The 18,379-nt window shown below is 43.6% G+C and overlaps 1 protein-coding gene across 24 annotated transcripts in view; it reads right to left on the reverse strand.

Moving 5' to 3' along the window:
• Positions 1 to 444: 444 nt before the first annotated feature.
• The window catches only part of SIPA1L1 (signal induced proliferation associated 1 like 1), a 466,784-nt gene continuing 448,849 nt past the window's right edge, over positions 445 to 18,379 (reverse strand). For 23 of the 24 annotated variants that reach the window (XM_088024540.1, XM_028087081.2, XM_088024541.1 and 20 more), the window contains 5 exons: positions 18,132 to 18,378; positions 5,325 to 5,471; positions 3,841 to 3,955; positions 1,444 to 1,528; positions 445 to 842 (listed from right to left, as the gene is read on the reverse strand). In XM_088024540.1, the coding sequence (XP_087880666.1) occupies positions 699 to 842; positions 1,444 to 1,528; positions 3,841 to 3,955; positions 5,325 to 5,471; positions 18,132 to 18,378 (738 nt within the window). In that variant the 3' untranslated portion in view covers positions 445 to 698. The remainder of the gene's footprint in view (positions 843 to 1,443; positions 1,529 to 3,840; positions 3,956 to 5,324; positions 5,472 to 18,131; position 18,379) is intronic. The other variant, XM_088024555.1, reaches the window with a different exon arrangement.

Genomic DNA, 18,379 nt, shown 5'->3' on the forward strand with positions numbered 1-18,379 from the left:
CATCTCCCGGGGAGAGGAAGCAGGGGGTGCAGGTGGTAGAGTGACGTCACAATGCAGGACAGGAAAGGGGCATCGCCCGAAGCCCTGGCTCTGTCTCCGGGGCACTTGACTTGCGGGTAACCCCGACCCCGCTATCCTCGGGAAGGTAGGGATGCTAGCTCATGCACATGTCATTCAAGGGAGGTAGGCATTTTCTCCAGGCGCCTCCCTCCCCAGGCATTTTAGGAACTAAGGTAAGGAAAGCCCCCTCCCCAAATAAACCATTTGCAAAAACTTTATTTTCCTAGGAGCAATGACATGGGTCAGGATAAGGAGGGAAAGCTTGGGTTACCTGAAATTGATAAGAGCTCATGGAAATAGAGGCATATGGGCCAGGGCGGCCTAGGCCCACTTTCTTTTTTAAATACGTAACAGATAGAGATATTGTGCAAAAAAATAAAGACATTCACATTTTAGCAGTTAAACTTTTATTTTACTTTTTAAAATTTTTATTTACTTTTTTGTTTTTCTTTTCTACAAAAGGCAGATAATGATTGTTGATCTGCAATAATTGTGTTGTGCATTCCCCGAGACGGGCTGGAGTGGGAAGTGAGGGCGGGTCGGCTGAGAAGGCTTTCCGGGGTCATGGCCGAAGGAGCGCCAAACCGCAGCGGAGAGCTCCCCACCCCCTCCCGGGGCTCCCCCCCAACCGGCTGGCCCTAGCTCATGTCTATGGTATTGAAGACCCATTCCGTGAACTTCTTCAGCTTGTCCGAGGCATTCTGGGACTCCTCCTGCAGCCTCAGGTTGTCCTCCCGGAGGTGCTGGACTTCCGCCTGCAGGTGGGCTTTGTCTTCCTTTTCCTGGGAGGCAGGGCAGAGGAGGAAAGGGCTGGGACCCAGCAGCTGGAGGGGCGGCTAGGGAGCCGGTGTGCCCTTCACCCATTTCTGTTCTTCATCCTAAACCTCTGTATCTGTGACCTGACACTGGGCATTCGGATACTCAGGCCAGAGGCTCAGTAAGGTTTATTTTGGAATGCAAAGACATTAACGTGTACTTTAATGTCTTCAATAAGGGCTGTCTTAACTTTCAGACTGTTGTTTGGGTGGCTGCCGTCTTAATATAGTCAAAGCCACTAAGAAACAAAACAACATTCCGTTCTCCTGCTGTGAAAGCCCGAATGACAGTGAAGAGGGGTGGGTCTGGGCTACTGGCCCATTAGACAAGGGGCGGGGAGGCCCAGAGAGGGCTCCAAGGGGCTGGCTGGGGTTCAACAACTTTTCCGCACCCTCGACAAGGCTTGCTCACACGGTGTGTGTCGGTGGGAACTGAGCTCCAAGCAGCTCGTGGAGCATGTGTCCCAAGGAGACAGGGACAATGCCCCCAAGTTATTCCACTAACGGGGCATCTGTTCAAGGGCAGTTTGCACAGACCAGGCACTCTGCTTTGAGAATGTGTGTTTACCTTCTTCAGATCTTCCCGGAGCATCTTCAGCATCCCTTCCAGCTGGTCCACTTTAGAAGCCAGAGTGGGGGAGGAATCTTTACTGCTGGGGACAAGAAACAAAAGACGGTGTTGGCAGAAGCCTCCACGGCTGGGTCTGTTTGGCATTTTTAATGAGGCCGCTGTATTTGTAAAATGGTTTTTTAATGTCAAACTAATCAGTACGGTGACCCAATGTGCATGTTCACTCTAAAAAGGAAAATGGTAATCTTAACAAGAGGTAACGCAAGGGTGAACGGCAGCGAATCAGTAGCTTCCTCTGTTAAAGATGCCGGCTCTTCACGACCAAAGAATACAGGACAGTAAGTGAAACTGGTCTCTTTGGCAGCAGGAGAGGTACTTTCTGGCAGGCCCAAGTGTCAAGCCGTGCAGTGTTTCCTATTCTTTTTAGTGGCTGTGAGCAGAAGAGAGCCCCTCCTCTGTGTGCAGAGGGGCTGAGGTCAGCCCTACCCTGGGGCGGCCGGCCGAGGGTAGGTCTCTGGCTCCCCAGAAAACAGTCTGTGGTTACTCATCCAGTTGCAGCTAAGTTACCATGCTCCCGTCTTGAAAGCTTGTCTAAATATCTTAAAATATTTTAAAAAATAAGACCTGTTTCAAAAGCTTGTCAGTCCAACCTTAATGTCTCTTTTGCTATTATGTTCTGCATAATAAAATTAGGCCCCCAATGTTCTTTCGCCCAATTTATCTGTGCTAGTGGAGTACCAAAAAACCCCCAAAGAGCTAGCAGATGAGAAGGCCACCCAACTGGCTGGACAGAAGACCCTTGTCAATTGTTCTTTGTCCAACTCCTGTCTACCTGAATTCAAGCTGCAGAAAGTTTCCAAGTGAGCTCTAGCCAGACACACCACCTCAGAGTCACACAACCAAGAATCTAAAGCCTTCCACTGGGAGAACACGCAGGTGCCTCTTTCCAGAGGTCAAAAAGGGAAGACACAGATAGACTGAAGTTTTGGAATCCCGGAATAAAAGGCGGTCTTTACTTGAGCTGTGTTGATGTCTTCTGCTGATTCTAGATCTACGAGCCCAAAGGGCAAAACTCGCAGTGGCACGAGTAGCTCCAGGCTGTAAATAAATGAAATGATAAGGATCTCCAAACTTTTAAGATGGGATGCCCAATGAAAACTCCTAGAAGCCTATCTTGACTTCTGAATGTTTTCAAAGTGAATTATGTGCTTGTGTATGCTTTAATTTTTAAAAACACATTTAACTCCACTTGTTCACTGAACAAAGAAAAGTGCCAACCATCACCCTCATCTTAGGATTCTGTAAGGATTTAAGAACTAGGTGCTGAATAATCCTTTCTGAGGAAAATGGACTTGTTCACCCAGACTTCTCCTGGTGGGAGGGCCCATTATAAGGAGGTACATTTTGGGTTCACTGCACCCTTGACACTACGTTTTGTTTTTTGTTTTGTTTTGTTTTGTTAAAGCTCTCAACAGCCAAACTAACTGCCACTCTCCCTCCCAAGATGTCTCAGTGATCGGAGTGAGTGCAGCACCTGTCCCTTATACTCATGACAAACCACCCATCACCCTTCTGCTTTCTCTGTGAAGAGCACTTCCTTGCAGACTTGCTCGGCCAAGTCTTCAGGAACAAGTCCCACAGCCTATTTGAACAACCTAGGCTAACCTCACTTTTCCTATTGTTGTATGTTTCCTAGATACCTGGATTCTTAACCATCCTCAAAAGGTTTTAAAAGGAGAGATTTCAAATTGAGGAAATTATTCTGCATCAGGGGGTACATGTATACCACAGCGGCCTGTGGGATGCTTCCCTATATAGTAACAGGACGCATCTACCCAACATCCTCACCACGTGAAACGGGAAAATGGAAATCCGCCTCTGCACAGTTCAACAAAAGTCAAAATCCCTGCTCTTAACTCCTAAGGAAACCCTCTGGGCCTCAGTTATTGCTTGCCTTTCATTTTCTCTCGAATCTTACCTCTCCTGGTGACTTGGATCTAAGGTCGATCTGAAGCAGCATGTTGGGAGCTGCTAAGATGGGGGCACATTTACAAGTATGATCAACTGACAGCAAGGGGGAGAAACTCCAAAACCAGGCTCAAGGACATCAGACAAATGATTCTTCTCACCTTACATGATCAGCCCCGAGAGCATAAATGTATTATGGCTTTAAATAATAATGAATATTCATGATTATGACTAAGTCATCAAGAACAGTTTAATTATGTTTATAGGATTGAGTTACAAAGCATTCTAAAATGTGAAGAGTCTGGCACTGCGGTGATGAGCTTCAGTCAGCTAATCCATGTGGCCTCCATCTCTTCCCCACACCTGCTGTCATGAGTGGAGGGGACACATGGTGCAGAGTGCTGACCTCGCTACTGGGTGACCAACCTGCTGTAGGACTTCATCTGGGCCAGAGCCTGCTCCTCAAGCTGGTCACTGTTGGATGCAGCACTCAAGGGCCGGTGGCTTTCGTCACTAGCAGCAAAGAAGGAGGCTCTTTGGACTGGAAGGGAGAGGAGAAGCCATTCAGTATTTGGAACCACATCCCGGCCCGGTCTATCAAAGGTCAACAACCGGTCGAATCCAATCAACGTGTGAGGATGCATCAGGAACCTTATCTCCTGACCCGTGTAGGAAAAAATTACTGTTTCAGCTCTAAGAGGACAGTAGCAGTGTAAGATCCCTTTTGAAAACACTCGTTGTGAATCAACTGTACTCTTCTTTTTCTTACCCATCAAAGTAGCATTCTATGAAATGTTTCCCTGGAAACAGGCATTGTGCCAAATTTCCAGACCAAGGCTTTTTCCACTCAGTGACGATAGAAAATGCACTTGTAGAAGTATGTTTTCCACAAGATTCCTGGCTACCTTGGAGGGTTTTAGCCAAAGTCCAACCATATGGGTTTCAAAATATACCCAACTTAAAACTTGAGCCAAGAAAACAAAATCAAATTTTCAAAACCTCTCATTAGAAACACAAAACTACTACCATATCATATAAAGGAGCATCTGTACTGGGGAACTGCCACCAGCTAACATGGGAGTGCCTTGTGGCTACTCCACTGTCGGCTAATCAAGTTCTCCTGAAAATTGTAGCTTGGACAGAATAGCCACTTTCAATTCTTCAAACGTGAGAGGAAAAAAAACAAACACAAAGAAACTAACTCAACCTTAAACCACTCGTTTGCTATCATTGTTTATTATAAAGAACATTTTAGCACCAAAGAATTTGGAATGATGACCATAGAGGGAAGTCAGTCTATTCACAAAAGGCGTTCGACAACCTCACGTCCACATACACGGAGAGCATTACACCGAGTTTCTTCTATTCCAGCACACCGGCGTAAGGGCCTGCAGTGATGCAAGCACACACACGGTGGCTTGGCACAGGAACGACGTGGACAGCAAACGTGCTACCAGAGTTGGGAGAGCAACACAAAGAAGATACCCAACATTTGTCAAGCCTGGGGGCAGGGCCAAGTGGGACAAGCATCCCTAACAGATCCAATGGTGCACTTCACAGGGAGGTCCTCATGACGGGGTCAAAGACTCTTTCTGGATAGGTGTTTTTTTCAATCAGGTGACAGCTGGGATTCCCCCGCTCCCTGCCCTTCCCACCAGTGGGGAGGGGAGACATCCATGCTATGAATTCCTATGCAGAGGAAACATCAGGCCCCATTGGATTAAATCATACAGCATGTGGCCCTACTGAGTGCTCGGTAATGGTTCGGCCAACTGGTTTCCAGCTGCACGGGCTCCACCCTGTGTGGTCAGTGTGTTCAAAGCAGCAGAGTGGACAGAGAACGACCAGAGCCTCGCAGCCCCCAGCCCTGCCGGTCCCGCCCGTCCTGTTCAGATCGTCCGCAGACTCACCCTCATAGGCCTTGGCAGCATCCACCAAGTTGGACCAATCTAAATCCGCAGCAGTGTCGGGCAGGGGCATCAGGCCGGGGTCAGGCATGGGAGGCCTTCGGGTCTCCTGGACGTCCGTGAGGGAGCTGTCTGAGGCCGAGAACTCTCCTGCAAGAGAGGAGAGGTAAGATCCTTCTCATGCCCACAGGAGAACCGCTCGAGATCCTAGCCAAGCACTTGTTACCTGGAATCCATATCCAGTCCAGCAGACCACCAGGGGCTATTCTGAAGCTGACGTGAACTAGGGGTTGGCTTCCTCCAGGCTTGCCTGACTTTTTAATCATCCTCCACTGTCTCACCTCTAGTAGCGTGAGACACAGAAAAGTTAGTTTTGCACGGAGACAACACGTCTGCTTCTCTGGGAGCTGTCTGTCTACAGGGGGGCCCAGGGCAGCTCTCATGTCTTGCTTTTTTTTTTTCCCCCCCGAGTCAAGGATCCAGGCTAGGACAACGAGGCCTGTTTCAACAGACAGCTGGATTTTGAAGCCAGACCGGAGAAGCTTGCTGATCCCTGTTTTAGGGGATAATAAGGCTTATTCTCACTGGACTGGGCCCCGGGATCTGAGCCACCTGCTATGGACCCCCTGTCCCCAGGGGATGGCCCACTGGTTTCCGCAGCTGGATGTGTCTGCAGGCTGATGTGGGAACCAAAGCAGATTGTATGAGAGTGCTCGATTACCCGAATGGAGTTACTACAGGAAGGTGATTTTAGGACTGGTGTCGGCATTCTTCTCCTTCCCGAGGACAGAAGAAGCAACTCTTGGGATCACTTTTGGATCACAGCAGTCCAAGAGCCTGAGCTTCTTCTAAGGTGACAATTTTAGAAACACAAACATGAAGCCATCATAACGACGAGCCTTTGCTCGGCCTGGGGCAGAGAGGGGTGGGCGCAGGGGGCCGCTGTGCCGTCGGAGGGCATGCTGCTACGCTCGAGGTCACGCAGGCAGAGAACAGCGTGGGAAGGCTGCTGGGCCCGTGACACGCAGACGCTCTCCCCGGGGCAGGGGCTGTGGCAGGGGCAAGGGCGGGGTGTGCGGCTCCAGCAGAACGGCCACCCTCAGGGTGGGACTGTAACACTAAAAATCCATGCCACCACAAGCTCAAACCTCAGTTACAATCACTGAGTGACTCCAGAAACACCTGTTTACAAGGAGTTAAAAAGTTTCCCCAAGGATGATAGCCTGGGAAACCAGAGTATATTTAGTGCTTATTTTCCCTTTCAAATGACATAAAGAACTGCTCTGAAGTACAGCTGCTAGTTATTAATGTGCTTAAATTAGCAAAATGATGAGTAAATGGAAATCAACAAATACTGCCAGATATTAAATGCTCTGATCTATTTAAACATGCTCCCAAGGGTAAGTAGGTGGAACAGACAATTCTGTGTGTCACTCACAACCCTCCTGCCCTTTTATCTCTGGCACCCAAATTTCCATATGTACAAAAGAAGTCGCTCCTCCCCATTGCCCAGTGACAGTCGACGAAACAAGGCCAGGGCTGAGGGATCAGCCCAATAAGGGTTGCTCCGTTTAGGACATGGGGTCACCGTGCTGCCTGACTTCCAGGAAAGCAAGAAGAGGGGATGGGGGGGTCACAGAGGGCAGCCCATTCCCTCCCTTCTGCAGCTGGACAGTGACCAGGTTGCTCTCTCAGAATGGAAACCTCTAGAAGACAGGGTCTACTCTGACAGGACACATGCAGACATGCCTTTACGGAGGGTTTATTGCTGCAGGAGCCATGGAACTCAGGGGAGAGTGGCCCCAGTGTGGAGACACAAGGGGAGAAAAGATTAGGGCCTATTTGGTCACTACCAGGAAGTTTTCTTCTAGAGTCTAGATGGTAAAAAGTGGTCATTTCACATGTTCACTCTGGAGGGTGCCCTCGTGGAGAAAAGAGAAGCCAGAGTCCAGCTGTAGTCAGATGGGGGAGAGGGGGCAGTGAGAAGCTGGCATGCCCCCGAGTGATGCCTGCCATCGGGTAGAAGGGGAGCAGTGAGCAGGACAGAGGTGGTGGACGGACATGCACGAGAGTGGGTTGAGAGCTCATGTGTGATGCAGGGAGAAAGCAAATGAGGCAAGCAGGAGAGTCAAAGAAAATACTGTTCCAGAGAAGCAGCAGAAAGGATATGAAACATGGGTATGAATGGAGGCAGAATGCCCGGAAGGAGAAGGGCAGATGGGAGACAAGGTTATAGCATATGTCTAATGAACAAGCAGGACCCCAGGTTCCATAGCAGGTGTCTGCTGGGCTGGGTCACAGCAGGGCAGGGTGGGTGTAGAACCCTGGAATGGAGGTGGACAGAGAGAGGAGAAAGGAAAAGAACGAATGTAAACCCATAGTCCCAGAATATGGTCTTTCATAAAACTGGGACCTAGTTTGGTCACAGAGCAAACAAGGCATTTATGAACCAAAGGCAAGATGGAGGTGCCACTGGCATCAATACACTTTTCCCTAAACTAATACTTGCTTGTTCACTAAATGAATGAATGAGTCAACAAACAACTGGCTGACACCATAGGCAATACCCTCACGGTCTAGGAAAGACAGAACAATGGCAAGTCCGGGTTCTTATAGTGGCTGGAAGGAGCAAATGGATACAATTCTCCAAAAAATAATTTAATGTTAGCCAAATGTGCCCAATCACAGTAGCAGATAGGATGTTTGGTTAAAATATAATCTCCAAACTACACCTTTGTACTGAAATTCAGCAGGTCTTGGGTAAGGTCTGGAAATTGTTATTTTTAGCAAGCATGCCAGGAGAGGGTTGTTATATGCACCTGCTGCCCCAGTATTTATGGTTGCCACCCAAGGGCTGCCCCTTGACCATATGGCTCTGGCGGCCGGGGGGGCCTCCTCCATTCCTGGGTCCCATGGGACTTTAAAAATTGGAGGGACAATTCTTTTTTTTTTTTTAAGGTTTTATTTATTTGACAGAGAGAGACACAGAGAGAGAGGGAACACAAGCAAGGGGAGCGGGAGAGGGAGAAGCAGGCTCTCCACTGAGCAGGGAGCCCAATGCGGGGCTCGATCCCAGGACCCTGGGATCATGACCTGAGCCGAAGGCAGACGCTTAATGACTGAGCCACCCAGGCGCCCCTGGAGGGATAATTCTTGACTACCACATGTAGGGCACTGAACAGAATGCAGACGGAAACAAACTCCAGACTTCTGTGAAAGAGGCTTATTTGCTTATTCCAGAGCTTTGGCCTAGGGCAGGCTTCAGGTTTGGCACACAAGTAGGGGTCCATGGTGGTGCTCACAGGGCACGGAGGCCAGTGCATGCTATCTTTGTGCTTGCCCTCTGCCTTCCTCTGGCTCATTGTTATCTCTCAGAAAGGAACTTAGACACTCACTTATTAGTACTCTGGTTTTTAGGACTGCCACCCAGGGGACATGTTGAGATCGCCTGGCTCTGGTGGCCAGTGGGGCTTACAATTGTGGGCCCATAGGACTGTATATATTTGCATACTTTAAGAGCTGCCGCCAGAGGGTCCGGCTTACAATCAGCCTAAATCTAGGCGCTGACTGAGATCAGTCACTTTTGGGACACTGGTCTTGGCACAACCCCAACTACTGGGATCTATTAAAAATGAAATAGGCTGTTTGGACCATCACAAAGGTCTGAGAGACAAGAAAGAGCTAGGGCAGGGTTGAATGATAAGGTTCATCTCCAAAACAAGGCTACTCCTTCAAGACTGCGAGAGGTGACTCTCTTATCTAACACACAGACCAACACAAGGAGTCTAGAAAAAAGAGGAAATAGAGGAATATGTAATGAACAAAGAACAAGATAAAACCACAGAAAAAATCCTTAGTGAAAAGCAGATAAGTAATCTGCCTGACAGAGTTCAAGATAATGGACACAAAGATGCTCGCTGAACTTGGGAGACGAATGAACATAGTGAGAACTTCAACAAAAAGAAAATATAAGGAAATGTCAAATAGAAGTCACAGAGCCAAAGAATACAATCACTGAACTGAAAAATATACTAGAGGAGTTCAACAGCAGATTAGATGAAGCAGAAGAAAGGATCCGTGAATTCAAAGACAAGGCAATGGAACTCATCCAATCAGAACAGCAAAAAGAAAAAAAGAATGAAAAGGAGTGAAAATAGCTTAAGGGACCTATAGGACAGTATCAAGCAGACCAACATTTACATTATTTATAGGGGTCCCAGAAGAAGAGAGAGAAAACTTCCCTAACCTAAGGAAGGAAACACACATGCAGATCCAGGAAGACCAGAGTTCCATATACAATGATTGTAAAAAGACCCACACCGAGACGCATTACAATTAGTCTCCAAAGTTGGACAAGAAGAACATCTTAAAAGCAGCAAGAGAACAACAACTTGGTACGTACAAATGAATCCCCAGTAAGACTTTTCAACAGGAACTTTCCAGACCAGAAGGGAGTGGCTAAAAGAAAAAAAACTGCGAACTAAGAATCCTCTACCCAACAAAGTTGTCCTCCAGAACCGAAGGTGAGATAAAGAGTTTTCCAGACAAACAAAGCTGAAGGAGGGGCTCTTGGGCGGCTCAGTCAGTTGAGCATCCGACTCTTGATTTCGGCTCAGGTCATGATCTCAGGGTCCTGGGATTGAGCCTTGTGTTGGGCTCCCCATTCAGTGGGGAGTCTGCTTGTCTCCCTCTCTCTGTCTCTCCCCCTGCTTATGCTGTCTCTCTCTAAAATAAATGAATCTTTTAAAACAAAATCTAAAGGAGTTCAACACAACTAGACTGGCCTTACCGGAAATGTTAAAGGGACTTCTTTAAACTGAAAAGAAGGACTGCTAATTAGTAAAAAGAAAACATAAAAATATCAACCTTACTGGAAAAGGTAAGCACATAGTGCAGGCAGGAGTAAATTAATTACAAGGCTAGTAAGAAGGTTAAAAGACAAAAATAATAAAAATAATTGTCTTACAGTTGGCCCTTGAGCAACACAGGTTTGAACTGCATGGGTCCACTTCTATGTGCATTTTTTCCTATAAATATTTCGGAAATATTTTTGAAGATTTGCAACAATTTCAAAAACTTGCAGACAAACTACACAGCTTAGAAATTAAAAAAAGATGTCATGAATGCCAAAAATATATACAAATGTATTATAAAAAGTTAAAAAAACTTTCTAAAACTCACGCATACCATACATGGCACCACTCACAGTTGAGAGAAATGTGAACAAAGATGCAGTATTACATCATAATTGCCCAAAATTAACTATGGTACATACTGTGTACTACTGTAATAATTTCATAGCCACCTCCTGAGGCTACTGCAGTGAGGCTTAGTGTTCAAGGTATCCACTTAAAATGCATGTGAGGCTAATTATCTTCACATGAGCAGTTCAGCTCTCCAGTAAATTGGGTATCCGGTAAAAACTGGTCTCCATTCGCACGTACTTTTCATCCTGTTTAGTGCAATACCATAAACCTTGAATAATACCATGGGATCCATTCAAAGTGCTACTAGTAATGCTGTGAGCGTTCCCCCAAAACAGAAAAGATATGAAATGACACGAAAAAGTTGAACTGCTTGATATGTATCACAGACTGAGGTCTGCAGCTGCGGTCGCCTGCCACTTCAAGGTAAATGAATCTAGCGTAAGGACCACTGTGAAAACAAGAAGAGGAAATTCACAAAGCTGTCACTGGAGTGGTGCCAGTAGGCATAAAAACCTTGTACTTTTTGGGAAATACCTTTCGATCTCCTATTGAAAATGCAGCTATCAGGTGGGTCCAGGACTGCTAATAAGAAAGGCATTTCTATAGACTCTAACACGACTCAGGAAAAAGCGAAGTCATTATATGACAACTCAAAGCAAACGGAAGGTGAAAGGTCAAAAGCTGCAGAATTTAATGCCAGCAAAGGATGGTTTGATAATTTTAGAAAGAGGTTTGGTTTTAAAAATGTCAAGATAATAGGAGAAGCAGCTTCTGCCAACCAAGAGGCAGCAGACGCGTTCCCAGACACCGTTAAGAAAATCATTGAGGAGAAAGGATATCTGCCTGAACAGATTTTTAATGCAGACAAAAGTGCCCTGTTCTGCAATAAAATGCCACAAAAGACATTATTTACTCCATATGAAGAGAAGTGAGCAGCAGGATTTAAAGCAGAAAGGGACAGACTAATGACTGTTGTGCAAATGCAGTTTAGTTTAGGATCAGAACTGCCCTTTTCTATAAACCCTACCAACCCCTGACAACCCGAGTCTCGAAGGGACACAAAACCAGCTGTCAGACTTTTGGTTGTACCAGAAGGCCTGGACAATGAAGACCCTTTTTCTGGATTGGTTCCGCTGATGCTTTGTCCAGTCAGGAAGTACCTTGCCAGCAAGGGATTGCCTTTTAATGTACTTCTGATATTGGACAATGCCCTGGCCACCCAGAATCCCATGAGTTCAACACCAAAGGTGTCGAAGTGGTCTACTTGCCCCCAAAACACGACATCTCTAATTCAGCCTCTGGATCAATATTTAAGGATGATCACACACAGTATTTTTTTTTTTTAAGATTTTATTTATTTTTCAGAGAGAGAGAGGGCGCACAAGCAGGGGGAGCCTCCGGCAGGCACAGCAGGCAGAGGGAGAAGCAGGCTCCCCGCTGAGCAAGCAGCCTGATGCAGGACTCGATCCCAGGACCCTGGGATCATGATCTGAATTGAAGGCAGATGCTTAACTGACTGAGCCACCCAGGCGTCCCTATACATAGTATTCTGTGAAAAGGACTGTCAACACTATGGGTGGGAATTGTGATAGACAAAACATGAAATTCTGGAAGGACTATACCAAAGATGCCATCATTGTTATAGAAAAAGCCATGAAAACCATCAAGCCCGAAATAATGGATTCCTGATGGAGAAAACTGTCCGGATGTTGTGCATAACTTCATAGGATTTGTGATAGAGCCAATCAAGGAAATCATGAAAGAGACCGGATTTGGCAAAAAAGGTAGGGGTGAAGGGTTTTAAGATGGAGAAGTCCAAGAGGTCACAGACATCACACCTGAGGACTTAAAAGAAGACGACCGGATGGAAATGAGTGCTTCCAAACCAGCACCAGATGATGAGAAAACAAATTGACATTAGAGAGTCTGGCAGAAGGACTCCGATTCTCCAAGACTGCTGTGACTTCTTTTACAACATGAACTGTTCTAGGATATGGGCTCTGAAACTAAAGCTCACAGTGGGAGGATCAGTACTGTATAAAAACATATTGAGAGAGATGACACAGCAAAACAGACAGAAATTACAATGTGTTTCTACAGAGGTACACTGAGCGTGTCTGCCTCTCCTACCTCTCCTTCCACCTCTGCCATCCCCGAGACAGCATGGCCAACCCCTCATCTTCCTCCCTCTCCTCAGCCTACTCAACGTGAAGACAAGGGCGAAGACCTTTATGATGATCCACTTTCACTTAATGAATAATAAATAATCATCAGGCCATACAGTTAATAAACTTATCTGTTGTATGTTTTGTGTGAAATCTGACTGTACAGCAATAATTGTACGAGATGCTTTTGTGTCATCATCATCATCATCGCCGAAGTAGTCATCATGTAGAACAGTGAGTGTAAGTCTTGTATGGAAGTGGATACCCTGTCCTTACATAGGCATATGCAAGTGATATTTAATATAAAAGTAATAATGTTTTGGTTTTCTTACTGCTTTATAATTTTGCTCTCAAGGAATTACATTACCTTAAAGTATGCCTCTCGTAACTTGGGAAACTGTGTATCAGCCTGTTGTCATAGGTAAGCGGTTTTTAAAAAATGTAACAATGTTTCTAAAACTGTACTATATGACTGTTGTACTTTACGCCATAAAAATTTTATAGTGATTCCTTCATTAGTGTATAGGAGAGGCTACTGTGAAGAACTGTATCAATTCCACTAGGCTACCATAGAGCAATCATGCTGCCGCTGCTTCATTATTAGTGCATGAATTGTTATACCTGTAAATAAGTCTGCATTCCTTTTCACTTCTAATGTCTAGTGTTAGCAATATGTATAACATCTACAGTTTTGTATCCTATAAGACAAAACTGGCGTAGGTACTGACAGATGGTTACTCATGTAAACAGACAAGGTAAACTTACAGTATTGGTAAATACACTACAGTACTGTAAATGTATCTTCTCTTATGATTTTTTAATATTTTCCTTTCTCTACTTTATTGTAAGATTACAGCATATAAGACGTATGACCTAGAAAATATTTGAAATGACTGTTTATGTTATTAGTAAGGCTTCCGGTCAATAGTAGGCTATCAATAGTTAATGTTTCTGGGAAGTCAACAGTTATGCACGGATTTTTGACCATATCGGGGGTTGATACCCCATACTCCCTTGTTGCTCAAGGGTCAACTGTAATTAGTTAATAAGAGATACACATGGTAAAAAGATGTGAATTGTGACATCAAAATCAAAATGTTGGGGGAGAGAGTAAAAATGTAGAACTTTAGCATGCATTTAAACTTAAGTTGTTATGAACTGGAAATAAATGGTTATAAATATAAGTTATATGAAAGCCTCATGGTAACCACAAAGCAAAAACCTATGACAGATACACAGAGGATAAAGGGAAAGGAAGCTAAGCCTACCACTACAGAAAGTTATTAAACCATGAAGGAAGAAAGCAGGAGAAGAAAGGAACACAGAGGAACTACAAAACAGCAAAAGGCATATGCCTATCATTGATTATTTTAAATGTAAATGGACTATCTTCTCCAATTAAATGGGTAAAAAAAATGACCCATCTATACGCTGCCTCTAAGAGAGTCACTTGAGAACTAAGGACATACACAGACTGAAAGTGAAGGAATGAAAAAAGATATTCCATGGAAATGGAAACCAAAAGAAAGCTGGTATAGTTATATTAGACAAAAAAGACTCTAAAACAAAGACTATAATAAAGACAAAAAAAGGCATTACACAATGATAAAGGGGCCAATCCAATAAGAGGACATAGCATTTTTATTTATGTACCCAACACTGGAGCACGTAAATATGAGAAGAAAATATAAACAGACCTAAAAGGAGAAATAGCAATATGGTAATAGTAGGGGACTTTGATAACCCACTTTCATCAATGGACAGATCATCTAGACAAGTCAATTAGGGAACATCAACCTTAAATGACACACTAGGCCAGATGGACTTAACAGCTTATACAAAATATTCCATCCCAAAACAAAAGAATATACATTCTTTTCAGTCACACATAGAACATTCTCCAGGATGGGTCATATGTTAGGTCGCAAGTCTTAATAAATTTAACATGACTGAAATGAAATCAAACATTTTTTTCCACTATAATGCTATGAAACTAGAGATCAATTACAAGAAGAAAACAGGAAAATTCACAAATATGTGGAAACTAAATGATGTGCTACTGAACAAGCAATGGGTCAAAGAAGACATCACAAGAGAAATCAAGAAATACTTTCAGAAAAATGAAAATGGAAATACAACATACCAGAGCTTATGGGATGCAGGAAAAGCAGTTTCAAGAGGGAAGTTCATAGTGACAAATGCCTACATATCAAGAAACATCTCAAATAAGCAACCTAACTTTACACCTGAAGGACCAGGAGAAGAACAAATAAAGCCCAAAGTTAGTCGAAGAAAGGCAGTAACAGATCAGAGTGGAAATAAAACAGAAGCTAAAACAAAACACACAAAACAGAGATCAATGAAACTAAGAAATGGTTCTTTGAAAAGATAAATAAAATTGACAAAGCTTTAGCTAGACTCACCAAGAAAAAAAGACAGAAGATTCAAAATCAGAAATGAAACAGCAGACACGATAACTGAGATACCAGAGAAACACAGAGGATCTTAAGAGACTACAGTGAAGAATTATACGCCAATAAATTGTGCCTAAGAAGAAATGCATAAACCCCAACATACAACTTGCCAAAAGTGAATCATGATTATGAGACTAACGTGCCACCTGCTAAGTCACTAAAACTGAATCATGAAGAAACCAAAAACCTGAACAGACTGATTACTAGCAAGGAGATGGTTGGAAGGTCTGTGATTACTGATTCAAACAAAAGAGGATTTTACTGTTGAATTCTACCGAACATTCAAAGAATTAACCTTTTTAAAATTCTTCCAAAAAAAAAAAGAAGCGGCAGCAGCAGCAGCAGCAAAAAGAACACTTCCAAACTCATTTTATGAGGCTAGCATTACCCACCCGGATACCAAAACTAGACAGGGACACCACAAGAAAAAAAAAGTCACAGGCCAATACCCTTGATGAAGGATATATTATTCCATCTACATGCAAAAATCCTCAACAAAATATTAGTAGACCGAATTCAACAATACATTAAAAGGGACCATATACTATGATCAAGTGGGATTTGTCTCAGGGATGTAAGGATGGTTCAACATCCACAAATCAATGTGATATACCACATTGATGAAATGTGGGATAAAAAATCATATAATCATCTCAGTAGATGCAGAAAAAGCATTTGACAAAAATCAACATTTATGATAAAAAAATCAAAAAAGTAGGTATAGAGGGGATATACCTTAACATAATAAAGGCCATGTATGACTAGCTCATAGCTGACATACTCCATCATGATGAAAGCTGAAAGCTTCACCTCTAAGATCAGGAACAAGACAAGGATGTGGACTGTCACCACTTTTACTGAACAAAGTATTAGAAGTCCTACTCAGGGCATTAGACAAGAAATAAAAGGCATTCAAATATGACGTAAAACTCACTATTTGCAGATGGCATGATATTATGAACCCTAAAGACTCCATCAACAACTCTAAGAATTAACAAGGGAATGGAGTAAAGGTGTAGGGTACCAAATCCATTCACACAAATCTGTTGCCTTTCTATACACTAATAACAAAATATAAGAAAGAGAAATTAACAATCCTACTCACAATTGTATCAAAAGGAATAACCTAGGAGTAACTTTAACCAAGGAAGTAAAAGACCTGTACACTGTAAACTGTAAGATAATGATAAAAGAAACTGAAGACACAAATAAGTAGAAAGATAATTCCATGCTCATAAAAAAATATTGTTAAAATGTCCATACTACACAGAGCAATCTACAGATTCAGTGCAATCCCTATCAAAATTTTAATGGCATTCTTCACAGAAGTAGAACAAGCAATCCTAAAATCATCTGTAATTACGGAAGACTCTGAATAGCCAAAGCTATCTTGGAAAAAAACAAAGCTAGAGGTATTACGCTCCTGATTTCAAACTATATTACAAAGCTATAGTAATCAAAACAGTACGGTATTAGCCTCAAAACAGACACATCATTTATGTGTTCCACATCAATGGAACAAACAATGGAAGAGAGAGCCTTATGCATATGCATAAACATATGCGTATGTGGCCAATTAATTTATGACAAAGGAGCCAAGAATATACAATAGGGAAAGGATGGTCTTTATGGGACAGCCACATGCAAAAGAATGAAACCAGAGCACTATCTTACACCAAACCACAAAAGTTAACTCATTATGGATAAAAGACTTGATTGTAAGATCTGAAACCAAACTTCCAGAAGAAAACATAGGCAGTAAGCTCCCTGACATCAGTTTTGATGATGACTTTTTGGATGTGACACCAAAAGCAAAGGTAACAAAGGCAAAAATACACAAGTAGACTACACGCACACTAAAAAATCTCTGCTCAGCAAGAAAACCATTAACAATGAAAAGGCAACCTATGGACTGGGAAAAAATATTTGCAAATCTGATCTGATAAGGGGGTAATATTCATAATATATGAAGAATTCCTACAACTCGATAGCCAAAAAACAAACCAATTAGAGAATGGGCGAGAATCTGAATAGACATTTTTCCAAAGACAACATACAGATGGCCAAGAGGTAAATGAATAGATGCTCAACATCATTAATGATCAGGGAAATGCAAAATCCAAAACCACAATGAGATACCACTTCACACTTGTTAGAATATCTATTATCAAAAAGGGAAGATACAAGTGTTGGCCAGGGTGTGGAGAAAAGAGAGCCCTTGCACACTGTTAATGGGAATGTAAATCGGTGCAGCCACTGTGGACAACAGTACAGAGGTTCTTCAAAAACAGAGCTACCATAAGATTCAGAAATTCCACTCTGGGTATTTATCCAAAGAAAACGAAAACACTAACTTGAAAAAAATATATGTACCCAAGTTTACTGCACCATTATTTATAACAGCCAAGATATGGAGACAACCTAAGTGTCCACTAATGGATGAATGACACACACACACACACACACACACACACACACACACAGTAGGATATTACTCAGTCTTAAAAAAATGAAATCTCATTTGCAACAACACGGATGGATCTTGAGAACACTATGCTGATTGAAATAAATTAGAGGAAGACAAATAAGTCATGGGGATTACTGTAATGTACAGCATGGTGACTACAGTTAATAATTACTGCATTTTGGAAGTTGCTAAGAAGGCATCTTAGAAGTTCTCATCACAAGAAAAAAAAAACAAACCTTCCAACTATGCAAGGTGACAGATATTAACTAGACTCACCGTGGTGACCATTTCATAATATATACAAACATTGAACCATGTTGTACCACTGAAACTAATACAATGTCTTCAGTTATAACCCAAACCAGAACAGGCATCCCAGATGACTTTTAGGGTCTGGTGAGGCCGAGCATCTGTACCCTGTGGTCTGGGATTACAGGTGCGAGGCTGACCCAGGGAGGCTGGGGAGCTGCAAAGCTGAGCACGCAAGCCCCACTTACCATGCAGCGACTTCATTCCCAAGGTGTAAGAAGGCCTCCGCAATGGGAGAGACTTGGGCAGGGAAGGGTACGTGCTGCTGAACAGGACGTCGTTGGGCAGGGCCTGGTCCAGAAGCGAAGCCCTGGAAGCGAAGAAGTGCTCCCTCTGGCCGCTGTAGATGCTCTCATCCGACAGCGTTCGGTGCAGGGCCCGTCTTGCCATAGGGGTGGTAGGAAACGGGGACTGAGGAGAGGAAAGCGCCTGGAAC

Source organism: Eumetopias jubatus, unplaced genomic scaffold (genome assembly GCF_037043125.1).
Source record: "Eumetopias jubatus isolate StellerSeaLion01/CBP00866 unplaced genomic scaffold, mEumJub1_p1.0 scaffold_7, whole genome shotgun sequence".
Lineage (NCBI taxonomy): Eukaryota > Metazoa > Chordata > Mammalia > Carnivora > Otariidae > Eumetopias > Eumetopias jubatus.